This window comes from Microcebus murinus, chromosome 16 (assembly GCF_040939455.1).
Source record: "Microcebus murinus isolate Inina chromosome 16, M.murinus_Inina_mat1.0, whole genome shotgun sequence".
In the NCBI taxonomy this organism is placed as follows: Eukaryota; Metazoa; Chordata; class Mammalia; order Primates; family Cheirogaleidae; genus Microcebus; species Microcebus murinus.
This window is the reverse complement of record NC_134119.1, coordinates 21,568,249-21,590,838: the sequence shown is the minus strand read 5'-3', so window position 1 is coordinate 21,590,838 and position 22,590 is coordinate 21,568,249. Positions and strand designations below refer to the sequence as shown.

Sequence of the window (22,590 nt, the reverse complement as noted above, 5' to 3'; positions counted from 1 at the left end):
AGTGCTAGGATTACAGGCGTGAGCCACCGTGCCTGGCCTGTGGATAAATTTTAGATCAAATGCTGTGTTAATCATGGAACAGAGCTGGGAAATTAATGAAGTCATAGTAAAGTTAGAAATCCTTCCCCTGTTTATATTTTATGAAATCTTTTAAAGAAGGTCATGAATTAGACTTACTTAAAGTCAAGCCTACTTTAGGAAGAAAATTAATTCATTTTTAAATTGTCACTTTTTTTTAACAAGCAAAAGGAAATGTGACTGTGAGCGGAGTTCTGTAACCTAAACAACGTGTATCTGATTCTCCTATCCCATTTCTCAAAGTGTCTCGAGAGTAAGAGACTGGCTTTAACATCAGGTATCATTTAGAGTGGTATATTACTGGTTGTACTGCTTTCTTCTTTATTTGGGAAGATGAGCAGCTAAAGAAATCTGGTTTCATATAAGCCACTGGCTATAGCCAAATGCCTTTCTCATTGTCCAGGAAATCATGTTTATGTGGAAATGCTTATTTTCAAAGTATTGCAGCCCCAATTTCAGTGATTAAATGAAGCATATGGGAAACTCTTTTAAATTTCTATTCAATTGAAGGCCAGAGCTCCTGAACATTCTATCATCCTCATGAGTGCATCTAGATAAGGAAGTATGTGAAAATATCAAGTGATACAGATCCGAATTCAGCTGATGATGACAACCACAGTGATAATTCTCATTCTGTAATGATGGTATTCAAGACATTCCAAAATATTCCAGGTTTTTAGAAACCATGTCACATGAGGAGTAGCTATATTTAGCATAGAAAAGAAAAGAAATATGGTGGCTGAACTTGGGTGTTTAAGACCCATGTGTGGAAGGGGCAGTAGACCAGTGTATCAGACAGCAGATAAAAGGTGCATGAGTGGAAATTCTATGGAGATGTGTAGAAGGAAGGACTTCGAGATGACTGGCACTGCCCAGGTGTCAGTGTCTTTTGGGGTAGGGGTGTATGTTAGACAAAGGCTGGCAACTCCCTTGCTGGGAAGGCCCTTGAATAAGAAACTCTTGTATTGGAGGAGAGATTGGAATTCTATATAGTTCTTAGACTCAGTTGCTCCCTGGCTTTCCAGATGAGGCTCTGGAAAAGCTGGTGAAAATTATGCCAGCCCAACAGGGTGTAAGGTGTATCAGCCATGCTGCAAGTCCAACTCATAACTGCAAATTCTTCCTGTTCAGGAACACAGTACCATGCAGAAGTTACACTGCACGCAAGTTGACAAAATTGTGGCACAGTATGACAAAGAGAAGTCGACGCATGAGAAAATCTTAGAGAAGGCAATGAAGAAGAAAGGGTAATGCTGTTTATTTCCTTCTGAAGGCTTTCTCTATTTTTATAGTTTGTCTTTTCCCATAGTTCAGCTGCCTGGTTAGGCCAAGGAAGAACTTAGCGTTGACTCAGTTCTCAGCATTAAAAATTATTCCTGGATGATACGAGACTTATTCATTTTAAACACTCTAACATTATAGCAGTTCAAGGAATATACTTAGCTGTGATTTAGGGAAGGCTCTCTGAGGAGGTCTTGAAGTCTTTTAATTCATTATAATCAGTTCTAATATGAAAAAAGATAGCCTCAAAAAAAGTTTACTTTCTTACTCTGAGAACTGATTATAATTTTTTATTTTGAAACAATTCCAAACTTACAGAAAAGTTGTGAAAAATAATACAGAGTTCCTTTATACCCTTAGCTCCCCTAAATGTTAACATTTCACATGCACTAACTATTGAGCACTGGTTCATAGGTACAGCCTGACTTGTGTTGTTGCCCCTGTTTCCACTGTGCATCATGGAGGCAGAAACATGTGCCTGTTGCTGAGAACATTTCGACATGTGCGTTAAGTGAGGGAGTCGGGCAGAGCTCAGGGCCCACGTGGCAGTATTGGTGGCGAATGCAGTAAGTTTCGAGGAGCTATGAGTCTTCTAGACTTCTGACCACATCAGGAGCTTTAGCATATTTCTTTTTTGTAGATTATTTTCTCATATATAATGACATTTTAGACCAAAGTGTTGAAAGTGGGGGCAGACATAGACTCTAACACCATGTTTTTAAGGAGCAAATTTTTGACAGCTTCATGATACTCTCCAAGAATAAAGTTATTATTATTCATAAGTCACCTTTTCAAAAATCATTTTGTGTACCTTTGTGGATGGCTACATTAAAATTTTCTTTCAGTGTTTTTAAGCCACAACACAGTTTTGGTCTAACCAAGCCAAAAATATGTATTTAGGAGATTTCAGAATCAAGCACCATGTAGTAAGCTGCTTTGCTACAAATGGTATAATTTTCTAAGTCAATAAATCATGAGTGCTGCCTTCAGCAATCAAAAAATTAAATAAAAATGTATCTTTGCCTCATTATTGTTTTTATGCTCAAAGGTAAAGTGGGGTCAAAATGATACTTTTTATAAGTCGTTCCAGGTAAGATGCTCACCCTCTAAACTGGCTGTAGAGCAGTCTTGGAGGTCTCTCAGCAAATGCAGCCCTATTTTATTCTAAGTGTAGGCGAGACTGTAGGCTCAGCTGCAGATTTCTTCCTGAGCCTGTACTGCCAAACTCACCACTGCCCACGGCCTTGCCACATAGAACATTTTCCAAATACTCTAAAACAGTAGAAGACTTTACATAAAAAGTTACTTCAAAATCAGACTTCAGATAATTCCTCCTGGACAGCCGTGTCTGAGGAAAGTGTCTCATGGTTAATATTGACCATGGTATCAAGGTTGGCTAAAACTTTTTACTACAATCAAGTTGCTAAAGCATTAGTGAAAGGGGAGACGGGTGACAGTCCTTAGAGATGTCTTAGTGGCGTCTCTTTCTAAAACCAGAGGTTTTTCTCTTTCTCTTAACTACTCAGCTAAAAGGAATGACTGACCAGAGAGAAGCTTTATGCAAGCACTTGCCAACTATTGGCTAATGACATAATAACTGTCTGCCATGTAATTCCACTAAAGTATCTTTAAGGCGATGGGGAAAAGATAAATGAAGGCAGACAGGACAAGCTAAAGTCTGGAAAATTCAAAATTACAGAAATTATTTTTATAGAGCCAGAAAATTAATAATAAAATTGATGCACTAGAGGGAAAAAAATATATAGTCTTGATTTTTAATATTGCAGAAGTCCTTGGCTTATGCCCACAGATAAGACCTATCATTGCATTTACTGTGAAAGATTTTGTCTAGAATTAAGCTCAGGGTATTTTTCAGCAGTGCTGCAAGCTCACTGAATAACAGGCTAGAAAAGCAACATGCTCAGAGCCAGCCATTGAGAGGTAATAGATTTGATGAGAGCTAGCATTTTTAGAGCAATGCTTCTCTTAGAGGAACTCTGAGTTAATAATATAATGAAGCATTCTGACTTGGGCTGCAATAAACCGGAACATACATGCTGAAGATAGAAGCTCAGGACCTGTTCTTGTTTCAGCACCGAAATGTATATTGCAAAAGGAAAACATAATCATTGAAATAAGCAGCAATGGTTGCTGGACAATCGCCTAGCAGATATTTCCTCCTCGCAATAGAATAAGAAGCAAAAATTACCCTGTAATGCCAAGAATTGCTATTTTCTCCCTCACTGGCATGTTTAAAAGACAAAAATCTGGCTTTACAACCAAAACGGAAGAATGAAAAATTCACTTCAAGGCTGAGGACCTATTTTCCAGTTTTTTCCCCCAAATATTTGATTGAATAAGTGAAAAAAATAGCTTGAAGAATAACAGGAACCAAAATGGAAACTCTGACAACAGACCCTTAACAATGAAATAATTGTTAGGTTTAAAGTGCCTCTTTGTGTAGTGGTTGAATTGAGTAATCATGATACAGATAATATTTTGTAAGGTGTGAATCTATTACTGGGAAAACTGATGTTGCCCAATGAGCCATGGCATCTCCTATTTGATGAATATATTGTCTTCATCAGAAAGCTTTGTAGCAAAGGCCCACAGGAATGGGAAGATATCTAATTTCTGGCATGCATTTACAACTTTCCATTTTCAGGGGAAGTAATTGTCTTGAAATGAAAAAAGAAACAGAAATTAAAATTCAGACACTGACATCAGACCACAAATCTAAGGTAAGAAAATGCCCATTTTTGACAGCAGGGACTTGCAGAAGACACTTGTAACTTTCTAGAACGGGTACCCAGTATAAATCAGAAATAACAGTAGCCTGGGCTAGACTGGGAAGTCAGGGACCCAAGGATTCATGTTTGCCCCAGACTCAGTGGCTGTGAACGGAGCCATTTGTTGGAAGATTTTTTTTGTCTTGTCTGTTAAAATATGCTAATACTATTTATGTTGTCTGCCAAGTGAAACAATAAATGAAGAGACTAAAAGGAAATATTGTATAAAATACAGAATTATACTCCCCTATAGAAGTAACATTCAACATAGGTGACAGAAAACCACCCAAACTGGGGATAGAATAGCTGTTTGATTCTTACACCATCCTAACTTTGCTGTGAAAGTTTGGGATTGATGAGCAAAACATCAGAGCTGATATTCTTAGAGAGGAGCCTAATTATTCACATTTCCACTAAGATAGAAATAAATACCAGCTCGAGAGACCTTAATTAAGTTTGTGGGCATTTGGAGAACTACGTGCTAAGTCCCAGTCAAGAGTACAAACAATTTTTCTACAGTTTTTTAAAAAAGAGAAAAAAACAGCTCTTAAAGAAAGCTCCCAACTATAGCTGTGGTGAAACCAGCCAGCTTCCATCTGTCTACAAGCAGCTCTGTCATCCGGCCCGATGCCCTGCTGCATGTGTAGATCAGCCAAGCTGTTTGAGATGAGGTTCTCCTTGGTGCTGCATATTTTGTAGAGCGTGAACTCTACAGAGGCAGTAAGCCATGGGCCTTGGAGAGTTGTTCCCTACTCTCTCTTTCTCTCTCTCTCTTCTTGACTAGAATGTTTGGAAGTTAATGCTTGAGCAACATGCCATGATTTTTAGATGACTTGCATAAATAGGAAGAAACCGTGCAATATCAGTTTGCTTTTGCTGCATAATCAACTGTTTGAAAAGGTAGTGGCTTAACACAACTACCATTTATGAGGTCACAATTCAGTGGGTCAGACATTTGGGCTGTATTCTACTGGGAGGTTCTTCTGCTGATTTTAGCTGGACTCAATCATGTGTCTGTAGTCACCTGAAGGCTGGTGGCCTCACTTGTATATCTGGCGGTCGGCTGGCTGCTGAGTGACCTGTCCAGCTCTAGCAGGCTAGCATAGGCTCAATCACAGGGTAGCCTTAGGATTTCATGCATAACAAAAGCACAAGCGCCCTCCATGCCACTGTGTGGATTGCATTTGCAACTGTCTCATTGGCTAAAGCAAGTCACAGGCCAGCCAGGTTCAAGGAGATGGTGAAAGAGACTCTAGCTCTTGACAAGAGAAGCTGCAAAACCACTTTGCAAAGAGTGCAGATACCAGGGAGGGAGGACTTTCTACCCAAGCATCTATTAGGGTTGATGCAGAAAGTCACGATGCAGGAATATGACAATGCACAGCTCTCTATGCAGACCTGGGGACTTCTGGAAGCGAAGCTGGAAAAGCGGGAGGTGTTGAGGAGAATCCTGATGGAATTGGTAAAGGAGCCCAAGTCCAGACAAACCAGAGTGCGGACAAGTGAGACAGTGAAGTAACACATCACAGTTAAAAATGTAGAGCCAAAGTGATTGATTAATAAGCAATAGCTTCCTGATTCCTATTGATTAGTCTATATTATTTTTTACAGGTTGTAGGCATCTCATGATTCACCAAGTAAATTGGTGGGAGGGATCAGAAATCTATGAACCATATTGTGCTTTCAGCTCATACTTGACCAATGAGGATTCCAAGTGGCATCATCCCCTTTTTCCCAAACAGGTCAAAGAGATCGTGGCGCAGCACACAAAGGAATGGTCAGAAATGATCAACACCCACAGCGCAGAGGAGCAAGAAATCCGGGACCTGCACCTCAGCCAGCAGTGCGAGCTCCTGAGAAAGTTGCTCATCAACGCGCACGAGCAGCAGACCCAGCAGCTGAAACTGTCCCACGACAGGTAGGAGGGTGTGTGTGTGTGTGTGTGTGTGTGTATTAGCGAAGGTAATAAGTGAAATCAATTTGACATATAATATTGAGCTCATATGTATATCTTATATGGCCAACGTGAGCAAGATGAACTATGAGAAATAGTTTCTGCCATCCAAGGGCTTACAAGTGTGGGCAAAATATTACACTCACGAGGAAAGTTAAGTCACAGTTAAGTCAAATTAAGTAGCATGTGATATGTATGAAAAAACGTCATAGGCACTGAGGGCATGCAGTCCATGGGAGTTTACCTTTTACTAGTGGTCGTGGTGGGCTTTGCAGAATGCTAGGGCTGGAACTGGCCTTTGGAAAATGATCTGGAGTCGCTTAGGAAGAGAAGACACCAAGGGAGATAAGGACCGACCAGTTGGGCTCCTAGAGTGATTCTGTTCTGATCACTCAATGGCTACCTGTGGAAAGAGCCTCCTTTCCCCTTCTTTACATCCGTGCATTTTATTAACAGAAAGGCCTCATCAAGAAAGAGCAAAGTGTCCGTTGATTTTGGCCTGTTCCCATTTCAGCAAAGCGGACATTGCATTTGAAATACTGCAGATGATGAGCTGGGCGCTTCCCCAGGCAGGACAGTGTTGACGTCAGTTACGTCTTTTCATCACAGCTGGGCTGTGGCTTGCTTCCTTCCCACTGAGTCCCTACTGTATGCCACAGTTAGGGTCTGTTGATACACACACAGAGTAGAAAATAGAAGCATTCTACAAATAAGTCAAACAAACTTTCAAACTACCAACTGCATAAATTATCTGGTTATATGCCCACATTTCCAGTCTTACTTTGGAGTGGTTGGTTTTGCCATAAGAACAGTGTTTTTTACCATAGTTTCCAATTCTCATTTGAGGCAACTAAATGAGGTATATCATGCTATATTTTCTATGGGTTAATGCCCTACACTCCATGTGTTTTAAAGTATTCTATTTAGTTCTATAGGATTAGAAGTTGTCTTTTCTTTTTTTCTTAGAAATGCTCTTGATTCACTATGCAGAAAGATATGTTCATCCTTTTCTGCATTTGATGGTTGCTACGATAGCAGAGTTTAGGTGTCTACCCTTATTCGAAGATACTTCACAGAATAAGGCACTGTTCTAATCTCCTTTTATGTAGTTGAATAAAGAAAAAAATATTAGCTCACAACAGTAGGCATTATCTGAGAGAAAAAAATGCAAAATAAACTGTCTTGTATTGCTTAGGAAGTTATCTGAAGAGATCATAACCTAGGTAACTAATTTACCTTAAAAAATAAATTTATGGCAGGAGTATTTTTCAAAGCAACAGCAATATTTAAGCTTCTTCTTAAGCACCTAGTGGTAGTGTTTTTTTTTTTTTTTCATCATTGCACTTTTGTTCTTGGTTAAATATCTTTGCTTTCTTAACACTTGTCAGCAACATTTGGTCATTGGTGTTTGTTGAGTGAATGAATTAATGCAGACATGGTCAGTTTACTAATAAGCTCTGGAGAAATTTGAGAGCTGTTTTTGGGGGGACCAAAATTTCAATACATATTCCTGCCATGGTGGCTCTAAAGTAGCTGGTGGAAGAACTCTCCACTCCAGCATCCTCCATCCCTTTGGATGCAGAGCAAACAACAGTGCCTAGATAACTTGACGCCTTGGTTACTGGTTTCCAGGCAATGCTTTAACTCCATAGGTGACAGGAAAAAAGTCCTTGTTAATCATTTTCACTTTGGTATTTTAAATGTTATGCCTTGAGCATACACATGAATAAAGCTATGTGTTTGTCATGCATTCACATGCATCACATACAGTGATCAGTCACCTGCAAACATGCTTTTCTGCTAGTTTCTGTGCTTGCTTGAAACTATTTAGTCCCCTTCATTCCCCTGGCTGTCAAAAACAGGAAGGTCACATGTAAGGCTTAGAACATCCTCTCTTTCTTTTCCAGTCCATCTGGTCCCAAATAGCATGGGGCAAAGTTGGAACTCCTTGTATTTTATGGACAAAAATAGTGTGTCTTCTTTATAGGCCATTACTGTTTTTCACCACTAGGTGGCTCACTGCCCCTCAGGGATCAGCATCCACATAGCTTGGGGCTCCTTCCCTCCTTTTTCCAAAATACAGAATAACTTGATGAGCTCAATTAAAAAAGAAAAGTGAGCCTAGGCCTATTGTTACACATGGAACTTGATTTTTGTACATTCACACTGTTGGGTACCCATCACCACCGTCCATCTCCAGAACTCCATCTTCCCCAAGTGAATCTCTGTTAAACACTGACTTTCCATCCTTCTTCTCCCTGTTGTTTGTTTGTTTTTAATAGGGAAAGCAAGGAAATGCGGGCACACCAGGCTAAGATTTCTATGGAAAACAGCAAAGCCATCAGCCAAGATAAATCTATCAAGAATAAAGCAGAACGGGAAAGGTAAGTCTGAGCATGCGCACTGCGGGAACATGGCATTGACTTGAAGACGTAGTCTCAATGATTTTTATGTGCATATACACACAGTCGCTTCTGAGATAAACACTCGTGGGTTTAACTAAGAATTCTGCTATTGTAACTACTCTGAAGATTTCTTATTATTGCTGTAGTTTCCAAAGTTTTCAGATTGTTTACCACTACCAGTAAAATTATTAAGTTCAGTATATCTGTGCACATTTACAAACAAGGTTGTATAAAATATGACATAACATCCTTCCCATTGTTCCATTGGGTTGTCTTGCAAGTGTCTCACCTGCTCAGGTGGAGCCCATCCCTGCTCAAGTATAGCCCATCCCTGCTCAGGTGGAGCCCATCTGGATGGGCTGGTCTTGAGCAGCAGCAGTGTTTAGGAGGGGAATCTTCTTCCCTTGACCTGCCTCTGTCAGTCCTCGACACCAAGGATCATCTTAAGACCCTTTCCCCAGTGTGTCTGGTCTGTCTTTGTGTTAATTTGGTTTTCTGGAAACAGAGACCAAGACAGGTCCCTGCAATTTGCTGAGAAAGGGATCTTCAGAGAAGGCAGGTGGGGGAAGCCAGAGGGACCAGGGCAGGACCTGAGCAGGGACGTGGTCTCACCTAGGGTTTCTGCAGCCTGATCCCAAGCTCTGGAGTATAAATTGCACCATGGATTTGTCACTATTTGAGGCAAGGGTGCCTGGCATTTGTATTTCTGTATTACTGGCTACTTGGGATTGGGGTGGGAGGGAGGTTTGTGTGACCTCCAGAGAAGGTGCCAGGCACAAACCCTTTAGCTGTAGCTAGTAAAGGGGATAGGAGAAGGCATCAGTAGTCATGTTACCCACAAGAAGGAGTTGACAGCCCTTGATTCCCAGTGATCACCTGTGCCCATCCTCTACCTCCGGAAGCCTCTGAGAATCCAAATGCCATCAGCTCCATAACCAAGAGACTCAGTTAGCTGGCCAGTAGTTAAGAACAGCAGAGTTCCTTCTTTTGGAGGAATAATACCTAGCTAGAAGGTGGCCCTCTGGCTAAAGCCCATGTCCCACAGAAACACTGTGTTTTATGGTCCATCAAATATAGAACAATGTTTAGATTAGGTCTGGGGGCTAAACATGAACATGAAGTTTAGACTTCAGGTCATTTCTCTCTCTCTGAACCACGGACAAAGCAGTTAGAGGCTTTGCACTGTGAAGTGGAGCACCCAAGTGCCAACTCCCCTGCTCCCTGGCCTTTTGCGGGTGCTCACTGGTTACCTGGTGTTTCCTTCTTATTCCTGAACATGGCAGGGAAGGTGTCTCATTACCTCGATGTAGTTGATTTTTAAAGCACATTTCAATTATCTAACAATAAATAATGTTAAAAATTGAAATATGATAAAATATAAAGCATCATATGGTCCAGCATATTTTTTGTGCTGAAATTTTAGTGGATTAAATAAAGTTTAATCTATTTGGAAATACTGAACTATCCATGGGGTATGGAATTCCACAGTAATTGCAACCTGGAAAGGGACTGCCTTTCCAGCACATCCGCAACTTTTTTCCTAGTCAACACGGAGTGTTATTGGTGTCTCACAATAAGAAGGCTGTAGGGTGATTATTAATCATCTTAATCAGTGTTTATTTGCACCATCATATTGTGGTATCTCTGTGGTTCTTGTTTATTTTTAAAAAGTGCTGTTTTCAATGTTATTTTCAGATGAGGAACTTTGCTTAAAGGCCTTATATACATGGCAATAATACCTCCTTCTTCAGTCCTAAAACATCAGACATCCCAGCCTTAATAAAACCTCATTAATTGGAACTGTGTTATACTGTCCAAAGTGAAATATAGAATTCAGCATGATAAATGTACTAATTATTAAATAGCTTTTTATCATTGTTTTCAAATATGTTGCAAAGTGGACTTTGGCTCAATTGAGGCTCAAATTATCTTCAGTTTGGAGTTACTGCTAACTTAACTAGCAAGCAAGGTTTTTAAATTTTCCTTTGACTTAAAATACTTATTATAACTTTATATCCAGTAGTAGGTGGTTCCAAAACATCTGCAAATGGCTGTTTTTTGGAAAAAAAATAATCTCTCTATGCCAAATGGCTAGTTACTTTGTAAACCTTATGCTTGCATTTGTGTATGTATCTACTTCATAAAACTACTAAGAAATAAAATTAAAAATTTATCATAACACTAAGATATATAGAAACTGAAAAGTATACTTCTGTTCTTGTATCAAAGAAGACATTTTATTATAAGTTATGCAGTGTTCATAACAGAATGACAATGCAAGCACTATATTTTAGTGTGTACATGCAGCTAAAGTGATATTTGGAGTATAAATTATAGCTTAGATGTATTAATTTTTTAAAAGATGTGAAAATGAATGAGCCAAACCACTCAGAGTATCAACTTAGAAAAACAGAGTGAACTCAAAGATCTCAGATGGAAAGAAATAATAAATAAAAAAGCAGAAAGTATTGAAATTGAAAAAGAAAAGCTATAAAAGGCATCTACAGAAACAAAAGCTTGTTGTTTGAAAAGAATAATAAAATTAGTTGACTTCCAGCAAAATCGATCAAGAAGAAAAAGAGAAAAAGCAAAAATTCATGGTATTAGGAATGAGAAGGGGAAAATAACTGCAGAAACAAACATTTTAAAAGCTAAAGCTACTATATACAAATATACTAATGAATTTGAAAACTTAGATGGAATGGAGAATTGCCACAAAAAATATAAATATCCAAAACTGACTGAAAACGGAGAAAACCTCCTCAGACTTACAACTATTACAGAAGTTCAACTGGGTATAGGTCTGTTCAGTCACGAAAAGACTGCACCTCACTAGTAATGAGAGAAATGCCAGTTAAAGCAACAGAACGAGAGCAACCAACTGACAAGATTGTAAGTGTCTGATAGTACCAAGAGTGGGCAATAATACGGACAAAGGGTAACACCCAGACACTGCAGATGAAATGCAAATTAGGACGACTGCTTTGGAGTAAAGAAGAGGCTGTTCATTGGAAGGCCAAGGTGGGATGATTTATTGAGGCCAGGAGTTCAAGACTAGCCTGAGAACTGTTGTGAAACCTCATCTCTACAAAAAATTAAACAAACAAAAAAAATTTGCCAGGTGTAGTGTCATGCACCTGTAGTCCCAGCTACGCTGGAGGCTGAGGCAGGAGGATATGTTCAGCCCAGGAATTTGAGATTGCAGCCAGCTATGATGACACCACTGCACTGAATTCTAGCCAGGGCAACAGAGCAAGACCCCTCAAAATAAATAAATAAATAAGAGGAAGCTGTTCATAGCAAGTCTAGATATATGCCCTAGAGAAACCTTTGCCTATAGGTGCAAAAGGATATGCACTTAACTTTATTCATTCTTCTATTTATTAACAGGCACTGTGGCAACTATCACAGGCCCCTATTATCAGATCATTATAGCATTGTTTGGAAATAACCTGCTTTTATTGTTAATGGCAACAAGGAAACACTGTAGTCTGGTCACAAATGGAAAATCCAGAGCAGTGCATTGGTGGTTTGGTGGCAGAATTCTCACCTCCTATAAACAGAAAAAATCCATACAGAAGATGAAAATAATGAAATAGTTTGAAACATAGATATATCTCCAGAACATGAGATGAAGTGATAAATTGTAGAAAGAAACCTAGAATATGTTACCATTTGGGTAAATTTAAAAAACACACAAAACAATACCAGTAGCAGCAGCAGCACCTAGGAGCTTATTAGAAATATAGATTTCCTACCCTGGACCCACTGAGTCAAACTCTCTGGGGCAAAGGGGTTAGGCCCAGCAAACTATGGTTTTGATAGTATCTCCAGGTGATTTATATGCACAGGAAAGTGTGAGAAGCACTTATATTACACCTGGACACATCTGTATGTAGCTAAAAATATTCAAATGTGGGTGAGAAGGTCCACACCAAATTCAGAATAGTGGTTACCTCTGGAAAGAGAGGAAGGAGGGAAATAGAATCAGGTAGAGTACAAACGTGGCTTCAGTTATATCTATAACATTTCATTGCCTTTGGAAATATGAGATAAACGTGGCAAAACATTGATATTGGTTCATCAGGGTGATTTATACATAAATTTTTAAAATACTTTTCTCTGTATATTATATTTTGAAAATGCTGCAATGAAAATTAGAAAAAAAAAGAAACAATAATTATATACAGATAAGCTCCAGAAAATTTACGGAAATACAAATCTTATTTATTTGACGTAATATTAATTCCATTCAGTGTCATGTCAACCATTATTTGTACCCATTATTTTTAGGCGAGTCAGGGAGTTAAACAGCAGCAATACTAAAAAGTTTCTGGAAGAAAGAAAGAGAGTAAGTATTTTATAATTTCCTTGGCGTTTTTCCTTTAGAATACTATAAACAGTAACTCATGCTTAGATACCAGACCTCCAGCTAATTTGCTTTATTTGATTTTCCTGTACATTAAACATTCCAGCTTCTCTGCTTCCCGAAAGCTAAAGTAATCTCTCACTAAAATCTTTAAGATAATGATTTGGCATCATTTTATACAGAAAATGAAAACAAGTTTGAGTCATGCATAAATGCTCTATTATTTTCTAAGATTTTAGCAGGAAATAATCTTCCCGGGAAGAATTATGAGTCTAAACTCTCCCAGTTTTCAGATTATTTTTCTTACTTTTTAAAAATTATTATCTCCCCTCACTTAAACTATAAACTTACAGCCCATCTCACATCCCTGTGTTAAGATGACAACCCAAAGTTTATCACAATTTGTTTTTTTTGTTGTTGTTATTGTTGTTGTTTTGCAGCTTGCAATGAAGCAGTCCAAAGAAATGGATCAGTTGAAAAAAGTCCAGCTTGAACACCTAGAATTCCTAGAGAAACAGAACGAGCAGGTATTTTACCTAAAATACATGAAAAGATACAGGCAGCCAGCCAGGTTCAGGATATACTCGTACATGCCATGGCCCGCAGTGACCCTTCTGCCAAAGCCAGGGGCCTGAGTAGTGTAATGGAAAGGTGAATAGAAGGATGTGCTGCCCATTGCTTTATTTTCTCCATTTTATCCAAAAAGAAAAGAAAGTACCTTTTTTGGAACAGGAAAGGAATGTGGCTGTGCCAAAAAAAAAAAAAAAAAAGAATAAAAAGTCGCCACTTGAATGTTTTATGGGAATCTAAGAATGACATTACTAAAAGTGAGAGGATGAAGATCAGAGGTTACAAATTATTTCTGCATTTTCATTTAGAGTTTTATCATTTGTAACCTACAGGCAATTGATATAATATGTTTAAAAGCAAATGAGAGAAATGACCTAAATTCAACCTCAATCTAAAAATTTAAAAACCTTCCTAGGGTCAGTGGGATCTGAGGTCATGAGCCCCCATGACTTTACAAACCCCTGAGCATGAATGGATAACATACTCTTCGTGCTTTTTTCCCAGCAAGGCAAAAACTCTAAATAAAAAAATATAAATAAAGAGTTATACAAATGCCAACTCTTTACTTAGGCCATCGGGTATATACCGACAAGATAAATGTATTTTTACCTGGAGCACATGGCAGGTGGGCTCCATTCCAAATGGGCTCCAGCCCATCAGCCTTCAACACTGCCTGTTCAACTTGATGAAACGCCTCTAGCTTATGTGGCAACATGACCCTCAGGAACAGTGTAAATTTCTGTATCTCTGAGTTCAAATTTCACTCTTTAGCTACAATGGGTTTGGAAATTATTATTTCAAGATAGTTCGGGCGACTTCTGGGGCACCCCTCTCTTGGGACCCCAGAACCTCGTCCACAAGTGTATAATAAAGCCACGTGGTTTGGCCCCCCCCCCAAAAAAAAAAAAAAAGATAGTTCAACTTAGTAACTGTAAAGAGGTTTTGATGAAATATATACTCGTGCTCCATGGTCCTTTCCTATTTTTTCACATGCATAAAGCAATCCTATTTAAGGTGTATGATTTTTTAAATAAGTAAATGGCTCCCACTGAAGAATACTTAAGTAGGAATTATACTAAAAAGTACCTTAAAGAAAGTAAAACAAAGCCATAAAATCTTTTTTTTTTTGTATTGCAATTGGGTAACATAAATCTAACTTCTGGTTTCAGATTCTTTACTTTTTGGTGGACAGAAGTTTTATTCATCAACATACTTCTGAGTTATGTTTCACATTTCCTTTTCAGCTCAATGCTTCTATTCATGACTAAGTCCCCTGATTCGCAATAGGGACCATACATGTTTACTGTCCCATAGGTCCAATTCATTTGACCAACTCATGTTCTGGTACAAGTTGCCTAGCTTATGTTTTTGCCAGTAAAGCACCTCTCCGAAAGTGTTCCTGGGGAGAAATAGGGGTATGCATGGGGGGGGGGTAAAGCTACTGTCCCCAAAGCTTTCGAATCTGCTTCAGTGATTCAGTGATGGGTGGGGAAAAGGGTGGCTTGGAGAAGGTTTTATTAAATCCTCCTTAGAAGGGCACAATGAAAGGTAAGGCACAGTTATGTCTTAGTTAACTAAATTAAGAAACTACTTAGAAATTATTGTGTTGCTTAGCAACAAGTTCGACTAAAGAATGTAAATGTGCTCAAAATTACTCATCACTACAATAGTGGCGTATATCAGAGCTAGAGAATGCAGTTATCTCATGTTTCTAGTTTCACAGCCAAAGTACATAATTAACAAATATCACTTTGAGCATTTATCCTAATACATGGCTAATCCAAACTGCACCAGAATTCTTGCATTAAAATATTGGATTAGTGATAGCTGCATTGATTGGATCGTATTGGGAGGATGCCAGCTTTTTGTTCCAAAAATTCATATAATGCCTTTTAATGTCTACCACCCACAACTGATACTTTGAGTCACAGAAGCTTAGGAAAGCACAGAACATGAAAAAACTTGAGACTTGATAAAGATTTAATGAGATTTAGGGAAAAGAAATTCAAGATAGCATATTGATGCTTCTGGCAAATGTAGAATTTGGACTTAAATTTCTTTGTTAAGCTTTGCTTTATAAATATGGCCTATCCAATTGCAAATTCAAGCCCAGATCTTTCTAATATATAATTTTTTGCAATTGAAAGGTCAGAAAGCTCTCAATTCACAGTTATTCTATATGCCACAACACTGTTGTAGGCACAGTGCAGAAGACACAGTTACTTTTTTTCTTCCTTCATAAGAAAGGCAAGGTCTAGAGCTGGGTTATATAGCTCCCACCATAACCAGGTAAACATTTCATTAGCAAAAACAGTTCCCTGCCTCCAGACAGTTCTGGACTTCTAAAACAATCTTCCAAACCATTGTTAAATCCCAAGACTTTTTTTCTATTTCTAAGCCAAAGATAAATGTGAACATTCTCCCATAATATTTCCCTCAAAGGTTTCTTACTGCTTTCCCTACTCCCAAATATTGTCCCAAATCCCCCCTTCCCAAGCAAGGCATGGAATTGCTCTACTTCATCAACTCAACCTATGTTGGGGGCACTGGCAGAAACAACTCAACTGTCAATATGTTTTGGTCTCATTTCTGGAGCCTAACCTCATGTGTCCTTTGTAAGCCACTTTATGGCCTTACCTACTTGGTCAGCCAATTAATTATTCACTTAATTAAAAACTCTGAAGGTCGGGGATGTTTTTCCTAGTTAAGTTTTTCCGTAGACCTCCCAGCCACGCAGTATCTCATCCATCTTGGCGTGTACCATTTCAGACGTTAATGACTCCATTACTGCACACTCAAGTCTTAAAAATTGATTTTTATCATCAATCTTATTTAATAAAGAGAGGTGAAAGGGTTTGCTTAAATGTCGGGTTATTGGCTCACTGCCGCAGAAGAGAGGCACAGACTGGGCTGACAGGCATCGATTGTTTGTTTTGTTCTTTTATTATTATTATTATTATTATTTTTCTGTTGAGATCAACTAGGGGAAAGTTTGTCACTGATGGGTGTGTACATGTTTTTATCCTTAGCATTTTGCTTTTCTGTATATGGTTTTACATTCATTTCTCAAATTCACTTCAATATTCATTTATTTTCTTTGTTTTGTATGTATGACTCAATTTTGACATTACTATTTTTGTACAAACAGCTTTTGAAATCCTGTCATGCAGTGTCCCAAACGCAAGGTAGGACTAAAACTCTGATAAGCAAGACATTGCTTTCCTTCTCAACTACGTTAGTATTCTTGGTGCAGATTATGATTCACATCTGGTCATAACTAATTAATACCTGAAGGGTTTGGATTTAAAAGCTTGATGATTTTATGCTTGGATTTCTGATGTAATATTCAAACCTAAATGCCCCAGATCTTTAGAGAATTATTTCTGATGATGTTTTAGCCGGCATTTCCAATTGCACATCTGGGAAACAGGCCATAGTGATGAAGACATACTCAGAAATCGAGAGCAGTGATATACCGTTGTCAGGTGGTCTGACCACAGCTATGACTGGGTCACAGAGTCAGATCGTTACAAATGTTAATATGACTCTAACTAATTCCTAAAACACCTACTAAAAGTTTGTTGATGTTTTCTAATGATGGAGAGTTATAATGGGTATGCAGAAACATTATACAATGACTCTTGTCATGCTCTCTGCTAAGTCTGGTCTGCTAAGGACTCTAATCGTCCTTCATAAGTAAGGTGACCATATAGTTTGTTGTCCACACCAGGATAGTTTTGAGAGTAAAAGGGAGCACTGTTCATAATGTCCTGGACTACAGGCATAAACTGGAATTGTCTCAGGCAAATGGGGATGAATGGCCACCCAACTCATGTAAGAACTTAGCTCTTGGAATAGTCTGTTAATGTCATATGATTCTTCCTTCTATATTGTGTTCAATATTGTCCTTAAAATGCTACAGAGGAGGGAGAGGCATAGAGAATCTTTTATGACTATTTACTGAACCTGGAAGTATTTAATTTCTAGTGCTAATAATGTTTCACTGTCATCCCTTATGAATACTGTTTGTGTCATAGTTTCATGTTTGTATATTTTTCTCCATTTCTTCATTTCTTTATTAGAGTATTGCTATACCCCCGGCATAAAAAAAAAAAAATATGTGGGTAGAAGGAACCATCCATCCCAAATTTACACAGAAAGATATAATTTTTTTCATATTATTGTATCCAACCTCACCAAAATGAAATTTAAAGCCAAAATACAAAAAAGAAGAAGAAAATCACTGTATGGTCCATGGGTTAAACTAATTTTGTCATGGGACTTCATTTGGGAGATTTAAATGCTTCTAGCATTATCTGCAGAGTTGACCAAACCTTCCCACTGACGTTCCATTTAGTTGGAATACCTAAGCAGACATAAATAGTAACATCAGAGCACTTTAGAATATTCCTGTGATTTATATCTTCATGTACCCATGTTTCCATTCTTAAACACCCTTTATTTCAAAGTGGTGTGTCGCTAAAAAAAGAAAGGGGTGATTCCTCATTCCTACAAAGATACACGCATTGGGTTGGGCAAAAGCTCCCAGGCTGTTAGTGGAAAGTAAAAGTTGAAATGAACTGTATGATTTTTTTCCTATGTTACCAAGCAATTATTTATAACCAGATCCTCCCCTCACTGGACCCCTTTCTTCCTCCTGAACCAGCTGATTGTCTTAGTGACAGTCTTAATTCATGAGATTGAATTCACCATGGCTTACATGCTGGTCGTCTGTAAAAAAATTAATTATCCCAGAGAAGTAAGAGCCCACAGGGATAGCATTTGGACAATATGATTCCTGGAACCTTATATATTCCTGTAGTATTCCATTTACGGGATGCTCCAGCCAAACCAATGTAATATGCTCTCGCTTGAACTTCTCCATCAATTAGATTCATAGGGAATTACTTTTAATTAAATTCTGGACTGCTGGGGGCATAAGTTGTACATAAGCAACACTTACTCTAAATTACCTACACACAGTCAAAGCACTGTGTCAGTCAACAGAAGCTACATTAAACAGTTGGATGTGGCATAGTCCAAGTATCAAGTGACCTTCCTGGCATTGTCCTCAAACTTCAATGTGCATAAAAATTTCCTGAGGATTTAAATTTCCTGAGGATCTGTTAAAATGCAGATTCTCATTCAGTAGGTCTGGGGAAGACTTTAAGATTCTGCATTTCTAAGAAGGTCCCAGGCAATGCTAATGCTGCTGGTCCGTGGACCGCACTTTGAGTAGTAAGGATGTAGTGACAGCATCATATTTATGGGAGAAGAGAGGCCAGGATTGTTAAGTGCTTTGAGGAAAGGATTTCAACATGTAAGGCCGTGTTTCTGATGTTATAGGCGAAGGAGATGCAGCAGATGGTGAAATTGGAAGCCGAGATGGACCGCAGACCAGCAACAGTAGTATGAAACTCCAAAACGCAAACTGAAGCAGCAAAAACCACAGAGCATCAAAAGATCACTCCCAAACTTCTGAACACAAACTCCATGGACAAAAGCAGTTTTCTTTTATGTTTCCTTTATGTGTAAACCAGATGATACCTGAAGCTACAGAGACTTGGATTGACTTACATACTTCAGTTTAGCAGTTTGAGTATTGAATGTCCTTGGCCAAACCCAAAGTAGCTACAAATCCCCAAAACTTTACTATTCCAATAAGGCAGAGTTTAACCATGGATAATACAACTTAAACATGTTTGCTATAAAATAATCATCACAAGTAAATGAGCTTGGTGTTAACAACTCTGCTTTGTGATGCATTAGGACATGTTTGAGCTGCAGCAAAAAAATAAACAGTGCATTAGCAATTTCATAGCAAGTGCATGCACTAGGGAAAAAAGAACTCTGTCTACAAATTCATTAGCAGAAGTGGTGGTCTGCTAGACAAATAATTTTGCAAAATTTTTCTACATCTAAGTTACCTCATCAGTAAGTGCCATGTCTCTGCCATGCCATAAGAAGCTAATTTCCTGTAAAAGTTGTGGAAATTATTAGAACAATAGAAAAATATAGCAGAGCAGTGTACCTGTGCCAAAACCCATCAGTACTCAAAGAGGACCTCTGTTGGGCACATTTAAGAAAGTTGAAATCTGATATTGCTTTATAGGAATTGCTTCTGCAGGTTCCAGATAACACAACTCACTATTACACCATAAAGATTGTGAAGTGATTATTGGCAAACGTTTGTAAATGTGACCATGTATAAAGTATTTATACTCCTTAATTCACACTGTTATAGAGCAAAATCATCTAAGTATTGCCACATGACAAGATTAGTAAACAGGAATACTAGAACTATGTTTGCATGTTACACAAGCACCAATTAAGACTAATCCATACAGACACAGTTAACCTTATGCCAAATAAATACTGGTTACATAAACGTATGGCACAGAATATAATTTGACTATCAAGACTTTTAGCATAATGAAAAAGTCTATATATATGTGTATATGAATTATGTGGGCATTCTTGATACTTCAAGTTCTAGTTTGAAAAAAATACATAACTAATTTAATTTTACACAAAAATATATATGCAGATTTTCAGAATTTCATATCAGGAAATGACCTTTTTATGTCTGTTAAATATCAAAACAATTTGCTACAGTGTTAATCTGCATGGTCTTTAAGCCTGCTGTAGTTGTGTTGCAGACAGTGCATGAAAAAGTATTCCGCTGGGAATTGAGCCATGCCACCAAAGCCGAGAGGAGCGCATGGAAACCCGGTAGTCTAGAACTAATCAGATTACTGATTTTAGGACATAGCACCAACTGAATTGTTGTATATGCTTGTACAAACTGATTCTGTGTGTTCCTCTGAACAAAGCAGAGAAAATTATGATACCATCAATATTGAAATTAAACTTCCAACTTCTCTAATAAAAAATTAAAACACATGTAACGCTCGTCAGAGTATTTTCTCCCAAGATGCTTCCTAGTAAACTTTTTGCCTTTTTCGTATGAATGATCCTATCATTATTTCTAAAGAGGACTTATTCAAGCTCCCAACATGTTTTTCCCCCAAATGATGGAAAACACTCAGATTCTAGTTAACTTCCAGATATACATGTTTTTCCTTTTTATCATATTTATGGTCTGATTGGGATTCTGTAAAATTTCTCTGGTTCCTAGTTTCCTTATCTGTAAAACAAGGGAGTTAGACTACATATCTTTCAACACTAACATCTCATGAAAAAATTGTGGTTAATAAAATGTCACTACTTTTGGATTGCCAATTTCCAAATATTCTGAATGGCTTCTCTTCATCAAATCCAATGGATTCTTCCAAGAACTCAACTAAGCTCACCATTCTAAAACAATTGACTGAATTCATCACTCATCCCCTTTTGTCTCTGCTTTTGAGAGGTAATTCTAGTTTTCTCATTTTTCTGATCATTTCTTCTCTGATTTTTTATTCTCCTATACTACCATAAATATTTATACTTTCCAGTGTGTATCCTGAATCAGTTTCTTCTTCAACAGAGATTACTTTTAGTATTTGAGACATCATCCTTCAAGAGATCCATTGTAGTAGAATTAAAATTCGCACACAGCTCAAATGCGCAACAAAAAAGTGCATTTTGCTTGCTATTATAAGGTCATATTGCATTCAACTCCTGTGTTCTCATTATGGAGAAAAATAAGTTAATTGCCAATTAAAGTAACTTAGTGTTTTCCAGCCTTAAAAAAAAGAAAAAAACTTTATTTTTTATTTTAAGGATTATTCAGTTACTTTAGAGTCTAATCCCCTATTAGAGGTCCCCTCCTCAGGAACTCTCCCTGCTTCTTTCCCCAGACGGCATCTGAATGTGAGGAGCAGCTCGCGTGTCTACCTGCAATCCTGAAGAGTGTCTGCTCTCCCTGCTATTGAGTAGGTGCTGACTGCTCTATGGCAGCCCTGCAAAGTGGGCCCTTCCACCCCAGTGGTTCAAGGTCCCTATTAAGCCAAGTCTCTTCTGTAATACACAGAACTTCTCAACCATATTAGGCTGCGGGGGAACCAGAGGTACTAGCTCAGCTCCATCCATCAAAATGCTTCCTTCGATCACTTGTCAGCTACTAGCACCATGTTGTTCCAACACCACAAGGGTACTAAATCCAGGAGGCTTGCAATTTTCTAGAGCTATGCCCCAAGAAGCAAGAAGTGAGCATGCTTTATACTTGACCCCAAAACTATTTGGGTTCCTGCTACCTACTGCTTCTCCCACCCTAAGGACTTTGTGTTCCAATTTGGGAGCCAGGGCACTTGAGTCCCAGTTCCTACTTTATCCTTCCTTTTGGCCCAGAAAAGAAATTCAACTGCCCATTCCTGAATGGCTGGAAATACCCATACAGTACTTCTCCTTCTCTAAGTAGATTGCTCTTCTCCTTTGTGGTGAATAAAAGGATTCATGGAAAAATCAGACTGCCAAGATCCCTATTGGGAAAGACTGTATTTCATCATATCTAAGGCACCATTGATTGTATTATGTACCATTATTTTATATATCACAAAGAATGAAAACACACTGCTAATTAAACTGTAACATACCATCCAGTGATTAAGATACATCTCAATTTCAGAGATGTTAGAATGTGAAAAATATTTACAACTTGGAGTTCATGAAATATAGCATATTCCAAAAATATACAAGCTTCTCAACCCCAAGCCTTAAAGAGGGGGGGGGGCAAATTTTAAAGATAGGGTAAGGTACAAGAGATTCATTTTGTTAGAAAACAAAAACTTGAGCAGTTCTGCAACTGGGTTTCAAATTTTGCAGTGAGCTTCCCAGAAAGCAATTCAAAAAGGAAAAGAGGCCGGGCGCGGTGGCTCACGCCTGTAATCCTAGCTCTTGGGAGGCCGAGGCGGGCGGATTGCTCAAGGTCAGGAGTTCAAAACCAGCCCGAGCAAGAGCGAGACCCCGTCTCTACTATAAATAGAAAGAAATTAATTGGCCAACTGATATATATATATAAAAAATTAGCCGGGCATGGTGGCGCATGCCTGTAGTCCCAGCTACTCGGGAGGCTGAGGCAGGAGGATCGCTTGAGCCCAGGAGTATGAGGTTGCTGTGAGCTAGGCTGACGCCACGGCACTCACTCTAGCCTGGACAACAAAGTGAGACTCTGTCTCAAAAAAAAAAAAAAAAAAAAAAAAG

At 38.4% G+C, this 22,590-nt stretch overlaps 1 protein-coding gene across 6 annotated transcripts in view; it reads left to right on the top strand.

Moving 5' to 3' along the window:
- Positions 1–20,349, top strand: part of PLCB4 (phospholipase C beta 4) — a 360,059-nt gene extending 339,710 nt beyond the window's left edge. For 5 of the 6 annotated variants that reach the window (XM_076010932.1, XM_076010929.1, XM_076010931.1 and 2 more), the window contains 8 exons: positions 1,210–1,325; positions 4,025–4,100; positions 5,891–6,066; positions 8,385–8,486; positions 12,801–12,858; positions 13,317–13,403; positions 16,595–16,631; positions 18,793–20,349. In XM_076010932.1, the coding sequence (XP_075867047.1) occupies positions 1,210–1,325; positions 4,025–4,100; positions 5,891–6,066; positions 8,385–8,486; positions 12,801–12,858; positions 13,317–13,403; positions 16,595–16,631; positions 18,793–18,881 (741 nt within the window). In that variant the 3' untranslated portion in view covers positions 18,882–20,349. The remainder of the gene's footprint in view (positions 1–1,209; positions 1,326–4,024; positions 4,101–5,890; positions 6,067–8,384; positions 8,487–12,800; positions 12,859–13,316; positions 13,404–16,594; positions 16,632–18,792) is intronic. The other variant, XM_020281744.2, reaches the window with a different exon arrangement.
- The last annotated feature ends 2,241 nt before the right edge of the window (positions 20,350–22,590 follow it).